This window comes from Aplysia californica, unplaced genomic scaffold, assembly GCF_000002075.1.
Source record: "Aplysia californica isolate F4 #8 unplaced genomic scaffold, AplCal3.0 scaffold00107, whole genome shotgun sequence".
Taxonomy (NCBI): domain Eukaryota; kingdom Metazoa; phylum Mollusca; class Gastropoda; order Aplysiida; family Aplysiidae; genus Aplysia; species Aplysia californica.
Window position 1 is genome coordinate 955,504 of NW_004797377.1, and position 8,746 is coordinate 964,249.

Sequence of the window (8,746 nt, forward strand, 5' to 3'; positions counted from 1 at the left end):
TCTTTAAGGTTCCCTCTGTCTGAGTTTGAAGACTTTGCAGTAAATCTTCATTCTGCGACTAGAAAGAGTGGTTGTGGCCAATCTATATACTATCCTGGCATTAACCTTCTATGAGTGGTTGAGTTTAGTACCATGAGTATTGGCCTATGTTTTGTTCATTGTCATGTTATTAGATCCTTAGATGGTTTTTATGTTATTTAGGCAATTTTGTGCCAAATGTATAATTGATTAGGGTATAATCACGTTAGAATTTGACTTAAAGTATGTCTTTCCCCAAACCAGTGCAATACTGATTATTTATTTCTTTGAAGTGCAATACTCGAAATACGGATTTTGTCAAGCCTTCACACACCAGTGTAATAGTACCTTACTGAACCAAATTGTGCCTTAAATGTAAGTATAGATCTAAACTTAATTCCTTTCTAATGGAAGACTGCCGTGTAATTAATATAAGATTCCCCCTTTAGATGTTTTCCCATGAAACATTGGGTCAACGACCTATGTAACATGTAACACCTGTAATGAGGCTTCCTTGTAGAAAAGTACGTCTGTGCTCACTGTTACGTAGAATGTGAGACTCTCATAGTCTCTGTTGAAAAGGATTCTGTCCCACACCATAGTCGAAGTTTTTCCAAATGCGTTGTTTTAAGGCTGACACCAAACCTGATGTCCGAAACCCACCTTGTTGTCTTGGTTCACCTGATTTTGGAGAGTAAACCTTGCCATCTGTTCCTTTCGATAATGTGTTTGAGTTTTGCTTTGCTTCATGTTTTTCCCACGTGCATTTAATGTAAAATATAAATTTGGATTGAAAAACCCCCACCCCCACCCCCAGCCGCCCTTTCAATGCAACGTTCACTCATCTAATCTTTAATTGGTTTTTGCTGTTGTTGTTGTTGTTGTTGGTGGTGGTGGTGGTGGTGGTGGTTTTGGTGGCAGGTGACTCCTCATTACCCATGGGTACAAAACACGCGTGTTCGATTCACGCATCCGGTAGGTATTTTATTGAGAACCAAGGTCCATCTGCTGAGATTCTTTTTCACCACCCACTCCTGTTTGGCCCCAAACAGACAGGATCGAAGCAACCCGCCTTCTACTGGATCTTAATAACTGTGTCAATGGCAGGATACAACATTTATTATCATAATTTACTGCCGTTTCTTAGTCGGAAATTTCAATTCAGTTAATTTCAACAAAAAATATAGTTGAACCACAAGAACCAGTATTTAACTCTAGCTAGAATGAAATAGGGATATTTAGAAATTTTATCTAAGGTCATGTGAGCGTGCGGGACACATCAAACATTTTAAGTTAGGTAGGAATTAATTTTGAATTTTGCCAGCTTGGCGGTCGAAGCTTACTTTTATCGAGTTTGGACCACCACGGGATCTTTAACGTGTGCAGTTTGTTCATTGGACCTCCGAGATTTTTAGACCTTCTCCAACAAGTGTTAGATCTTACCTACCCTAAGATCATGGGTGTGATTGAAATACAGCAGTGAGAAGAAGCCAAGGAGTACCAGTAGAAAGGCGGCAGAAAGAGCAAGGAACCCAGAGGAGGGGGGAGGTCAGAAAGTGGTGACGAAAGCAGACAACAGAACATAGAGAGCAAGAAAGGAGTTGAAAGGAGAAAGTTTAAGAGAAACAAAATGGCCGTCTCTGTAGAGTGTTGAACCCGTGACCTGTTAAATGAGAGACCAGCACTTTTTAACCTCTAGACCATAAGACCCCCCCCCCCAAAAAAAAAAAGAGGGAAAGACGAAACTCCCCTGGATCGGACAAACAGCCCAGCATGAAAGCTTTGCAAACCCTTTCAGGCACGGCGCTGTTGAAGGCAGGCGAAAAAGAGGAAGACAGAAAAATAAAGCAGGTCTGACAACATCAAGGAATGAATTGGTTCCTGGGCAAGACAATTCCTGGACGGGAGGACAGACAATAGGACAAGGAGAAACATTTCGACATCTTCTGCTCTCAAATCCCCCCCCCCCCTTTCCCAAAAAAAGCAACCCAAAAATCAGATGGACGCAAGTCAAGGGACGAATGAGTGAGATCCATCTCAATCCCCAGGGGTACATAAAAAGTGTCTGTTTTTGTTCATACATTGTTCTGTATAATATTCTGTCTTAACTATTTGATAAGTGCCCATTTTCAGCTGGATAAAAGTAAGGAAAATGAGGTAATATACTTTTCCTTGGGTTTCAACGTCCTACCCGTAAAAATACGGTTCGAACTATTTTTTTAAAGCCTAACGTTTTACTGCCTGGTTATGGCTGTCCTGCATTTACAAATCAAAATATTATATTGAGATCATATATGCAGTGTTGAAGCTATTAGACAGAGTTTATACTGATATCGTTGCGCTGCTATTGTTGCTTTTGTTTTTGTGATTGTTGTCGTTGTTGTTGCTGTCGTCTTTTTGAAGTCGTTTTTTGTTGTTTTCGATCAAAGTGATGATGAGGAGAAGGAAGAGGGGGAAACGGCAGGAAGGGGGGAGCAAGAAGGATGACCAAATGGAGATGAGGAAGCTGGGGAGCCCATGTACTTATCTGTCAATGAGGAAAGAACTCCCGTGACTCACACCTATGAGAAAGTCTTTTTCGGGATAATTATCCTAACAGTCCCGTTGTAGAACGATCAATGCGCTTTGACGTCTTCTTGATCTTTGTTCCCTGAAATTTTGGGTTGTTTGTTTGTAAAAGGGGAGGGGGGGTCTTCTTTTTTAATTAATGATGTTAAACTGCAACAATGTTCGATCTTATGTATCCACAGCTGTTCCCAATGTGTTATAGTAATTCACCCTGTCTCACTGAGCGCTAAAAGTTTGCATCAAATCCCCCCCCCCCCTAATAACAATAGTTAGAACAGTTCGTCCGTCTTTGTCTGACGGTGGCCAATGGACGTTTAGAAGAGATAGATTTCTTAAAGAGACGTATAAGAAATAAGGATTAAGATAAAATGTATGGCTTTTGCCGCCATCAATGAGACCAAATCAGGCCAGGAAAATGTTTACCAAAATTTTCAGCATTTGAAAGCTTCAATTTCACTTGTTGATGTGTTCAGCTTGTCGGCTTCTCTCTTGGCTTCAGTTTAATAATATCAAATTCGTGAAGCCTCGTATGATGTGTTGTACATTGTGGCTGCTGCTCTCCCACTGGGTCTGTCAGGAGCGAGCCTCTCCCATATCAAAGGGTTTATGATAAAGTGCTTTACGGGTGTTTTAAGGGTGTCTTTCTAGCGTGTTTTTTTGTGTGCCCCTGTTTTATTCTGACCTACCGACAGCTCAGAATAGGAAAAATCACTTTTTTCCGACTAGATCTAGTTCCTTTCTTTTACGTAACATTCATTTTTCCAAATTGCAAAGAAATTAACATTTCACGTAGGGGTGAGATCAGCTATATTTGTATGTACTGACCTAAAGAGATTATATAATTTACATTTGAACAACAATAGTTTGTGTATTTTAATACTTTTATTATGCAAATACAAGAAGTTAAATTGGGACATTCATTAAAGCAAAATAACTGAGTATGGGATGTATTTACTTGCCTTGTTGAATTTCTCGCCAGTTCCGTGAGGTCAACTCTCGGGGTTAACAAACCAATAACATTGTGAAATTACGCTTGAAAGCAGGACAACTCTTATAATGATACAAGTGAAAGCATGGGGTATAAAATGCCAATTAGGAACAGGTTATGGAATTGTTGGATCATAGCTGCTGCAGGGCTCGTAATGCTGAGATACGATATAATGAAAAATATGTTAGCAGTTCGTCTGAATGCAGACACATAATTATACTTTCTGTGTGCTCTCTCTCTCTCTCTCTCTCTCTCTCTCTCTCTCTTTCTTTCTCCCTCTCTCTCGCCCTCTCTCTCTCTCTCGCTCTCTCTTTCTCTTTCTCTCTATATATATCTCTGGCTCTCTCTCTTTCTGTCTCTTTATCTTTATCTCTCTCTCTCACTCTCTCAGCATTTTTCCCCTTGATCTCACAATAAAATGGAATGTCTTCAAAATATACATATATATTCAAAATATAACTACTACTAATCAGGTGTAAGGCATTAAAAATACTAACAAGGTTAGACGTTAGATGAAAAATAAGTTAAGATAATTAATCAGTGCCGTGTATATACAAAGCTTGGGAAGAAAACTATGCTACCAGAAGTATCCGAGCTTCATTAGGCCAATGTTCACAGAGAAATTGGGCTTCAGCATCTGTGTAAAGTAAAGCAAATCACATAATTGAATCATAAAATCAATATCGGCAGGAGCTGATTGGTTTACAGATTTGTCGTATTATGAAAATTTATTACATAAATTCTGATGGTTACATGTACAGTCGAACAAAGCTGGAAATATAAGCAAGCTACAATGTCAGATGTCTAAGAACGTTTTTTGCGTGAAAACTTAAGTTGGCTCTCTGCATGCCTAATCTCATAAAGACACTTCTGTTCTTGCCTCTCACACAAAGGGCTACATGAAACACGTAAATCCTAGGCACAATGCAAAGATCTATAGTTTATTCTCTGCTTTTGAGTTTGATAACGCAGTAGCGAACAACCCCTCTCCTACCCCCCCCCCCCCCTCCCTTTCTCTCTCTCACATACACTCTTGAAAAAAAGACGAAATCTAACTATACACCATAACCTGCAAATAATATCCTGACTTTAAAACTCTGACGTAAAAATAACTGGGGTTCGCAATGGCGCCACCATCTGACGATTTCTACAACCAAAATGAAAGGCAAGGAGGGAAAGGTTGCACGTGCACTCGACCATAATAATAGGTGCTCACCAGCGAAGCGGAGTTTTTGTAGGAGCAAAGAGAGATGGCCATGACAGTGCCGGTCTGGGATAGACTACACATCTTCCAGTGCCAGATCTGTGACAGACTTCGGCGATCATGGTTCTCTATTCATTCCTTTGCTCGATGCTCTCATAAAAAGCTACGTTTCCCTGATCTTTCCCTGTTACCCTTTTGTTTAGGTTCCCTAAGTAGTTATTCTGCGCCTACCCCTGCCTCGCTTGCCTTCAATTTTGTCACTGACTGCTAGATGTTCAAGACCCCTATGTCTATGCAGGTGTCCCAAAGACGACATATTGTATTATAATTCAAGTCTATGCTATTGTGACAAAAGATATATTTACCCTGGTTATCAAAAAATTGCCGATGTGAGAAAATACACAGAGGTTCTGATGAACCTGAAATGACTAGGTAGCGGTTAATATTCAAGCTTTCATAAAAACTAAACTTCTGATTTATTTTGCTCTGATCAACCTCATTTGGTGGGTGTGTTCTCGTAGGTACTATTCACGTAGGCTTCTCTTGAGAAGACGCTGTGGAGAAAAAACAAAAGATGGCATTGGTAGATGGCTCACGACAAGGATTTAGATTGGGAAAAAATGAAAAAGTCAGCTTTGGTCAGGGCGTGAAATAGATACATGTACATCTAACACTAACACCTGATGACCGATGGGAAAAAAGCTCATCCCTTAGCCGTTAATTAAGTTAATGAAAAATATAATTTTTGCCGGCCGAGTTCTGGGTTTACTGATATTTCGATTTGAAGCTAGATGTATCTTTAAATGTTCTTTTCCTGGATATATTAATACTATGGCCAAGATAACTTCGGTATTTGTTTTAATTCCCAAGTTGGTTCATTGAAAGACATGTTATAGCGCGCTTTGATGGGTTAATAAGGGGATTGGAGTGGAGCGGGGGGCTGAGAGAAACAATTAAAATCTAACTGAGGATGTGGTCATGCTTAATGTCATCACCCGAGAAGCAGTGTGCCAAACAATAAAAGCGCAGAGAATAGTTTTTAAAAACCATAAGGCTTCCATGATAAGGTTGCTCATTTCACATGATTTGGAAGTGATTTACTTAGCCTTATTTATTACGTTCTGTTGGTAACATTTAGCTTAACCAATCCCTGTAACCTACAAGAAAGAGAGGGTGCTCAGAGAGAAAATTATGTTTCATGGAGAGGGAATGTACATACAGGAAAAAGAAAAGGGGGGGGGGGTGGATTCAAGGAAAAAGTCGATTGAGCTTGACCGCATCAGTGTGCGAAAATTAAATGGCAGTGCTCTGAGTTGTCATTTTATTGTACCTTAGGCCATGAGTCATTGGGGGAGGTGCCCATTTACCACAGGTGAACAACCTCACAGCCTCTGAATACTTTAATAGTTAACACCCTGTTAGCTGGGAAAAGATTTTCTCTTTCATAAGCTCAAAGGAACCAAATTACGATTAAAGAACTGTTTATTCTGGCCAGATTCGTCCCTTTAGATACCAGAGACAGCGAAAGACACACACACACACACACACTCTCTCTCTCTCTCTCTCTCTCTTTCTTTCTCTCGTTCTCTCTCTCTCTCTCTCACACACACACACACACACACACACACACACACACAGAGGGAGAGAGAGATAGAGAGAGAGAGAAAGAGAGAGAGAGAGAGGAAGAGAGAGAGGGTGAGAAAGAGAGAGGAGGGAGAACGAGAGAGTGGGGTTGAGAGATCACCTTTCTTTTTATTGCCAACGTTTAGCTTATTAAAGAAATCAATTCAAAATCCTCCAGAAGGTAAATGATAGAATCGAGAGAAAAGAAATGGTGTGACATATGCCTAAGATATAACCATTAATAAGAAATAAGATGACGGGTTGCAGGCGAAGAAAGCAAGAATTTTTACTTGCATTGCAGATGTTGCGAAATTTCAATGCGTACTTCTGAGAACTAATGTGCCTTTTTCTAGACAAACTAAGTGAGCATATAAAATCCACATACTTCTTTATTTAGAAGTAGCTGAAATTCGTTTTCCAAATTTACAAATGCAATGAGCATTTACTGTTTCAAACCTTTCTGACAGATTTAAAGTAAACTTAAAATATAGGCTATGCATCTTCAAACTAGGGGGTTGGGGGTTGTGGGGTTGTAGGAAGAATAAAGCAAAGGGAAAACATGGGTTGATCTTAACTTCATGAAAAAAGCATCAGTGCTTCAGGCTGCATGCATTTAGTAATAATTATAAAGGTCAATTTGACAGGAGAGCTAAAATAGAAGAGAATTCATGTAACTTCAAATAGGTGAATATACTCTACTGAACAATTGTTGAATTCTGAGATAATTTTACAAAATATTTTCCCAAGTTCCGAACAAAAACTAACTTGTAGGAGTCACAAGATCGTTTTTGAGACGGGAACGTCGGCACTTTCACTTACCTTTGCTTTCAATAAAATTATTTCCCTTGTTGTTATAAGCACCTTATTTTGACTTGGAACTAGCATAATGTTGTAAAGAATATTAAAACACCCACATAAGACTTACTTTTAAGCAAAGTCTTTTTGAGCAAAATAAGACATACTTATTCACAACAGGAAGAGACCCACAGAGACACTCGAAACTGAACTGACACCTTCACACACACACACACACACACACACACACACACACACACACACACACACACACACACTCTCTCTCTCTCTCTCTCTCTCTCTCTCTCTCTCTCTCTCTCTCTCTCTCTTTGTCTCACATACTACAAGCTACACACACACACACGTACACGTATGCACACAGTCACACAAACACACACGCGCACGCGCACACATACGTAAGACATTCACGCTATACACATAGGGAGGCAGGGAGGGCGGGGGTCTGTAGGAGCTTAAAAAAGAGTGGATTGATCTTCAAATAAAAAGGGGAAAAAACTCACAATGCTTAGGTGATAATATCCTGTAGATAAAAATAATATTAATGGAGATAAAAAGACTGCGCTGAGAGACAGCAGACGGGAAATCAGTACGGTATGCTCTCTCACTGATAAGTAAATTTCAATACCATTAGCGTTTGAAACTTTTTATACGCCAAAACAATAAAAGAAATGCAGTTGGCTTAGCCTACTTATTATGGGAGAACAAGAAGCGCCCTTAATTAAGTACAATACGTGATGCTCTTTAGTACCTGCCTTTGCAACTCGAACAAAAATCGTATAAATGAAAAGAACCAAGCAAATTGTGTATGTCATCGTCCTGGCAACACCACGTTCACTTCATTTGGCCTGGATTCCTTTTATAGACACCGTGACAACGTGGCCATCACTAATTGGCCGTGGGGGAGTACGTTGGTTTCTACCACATCGTCATATCAGCAGTTTTAACTAAAGGGGAGGGGGATAAATAACGACAGCAATGGGTTGTGTTGGAAAGGACGCATGCTCTCACACCTTGGACTGATGTGACCCTCATAATTATTCAGGAATACTCATCGTTCTCACTTAAAACCTGTTTGATTTTAAACCTTCTTCACAGTCCCGGGAGTCTAGACCGCACTGCTTCTGTCCTTTGTGGAAAAAAATGACGAATATTGCTCTTCGAAAAGATACATTTAAAATAGTTTCAAGAAGAAAAGCTGGCAGCTCCAAAAACGATACAAGTAAGCAAATAAATGGACCCTTACTATTCCTGGGGAGTTTTGTAGACTCTCCGCTTGATACAGGTGATGAGGAGAGCCACTAGCAAGAGGAAGACGATCACTCCCAGCAGAGCAGCGACGATAGCGATCACCTTGTCTTTGCCCATGTGCGAGTCCTGGCACCGGTCACCGAAGTACTCAGTGCTGTACGAGCTTTCACAGCTGTGAGTAAAAGAATCATATTGATATAGACAAAGAGTGTGGTGGATGTGTACTGTATTCTTTTGTGTCTGTTGTTGATTTTGAGGGTGGGTTTGTTGGTTGTGGGGGG

General features: G+C 40.1%; 1 protein-coding gene across 1 annotated transcript in view; it reads right to left on the reverse strand.

Annotated features, from left to right (window-relative positions):
• Nucleotides 1-4,988: 4,988 nt before the first annotated feature.
• Nucleotides 4,989-8,746, reverse strand: part of LOC101851183 — a gene marked incomplete in the record, with an annotated part of 22,004 nt that continues 18,246 nt past the window's right edge. The window contains 2 exon segments of the mRNA XM_005095591.2: nucleotides 4,989-5,332; nucleotides 8,461-8,637. Of these exon segments, the coding sequence (XP_005095648.2) occupies nucleotides 5,275-5,332; nucleotides 8,461-8,637 (235 nt within the window).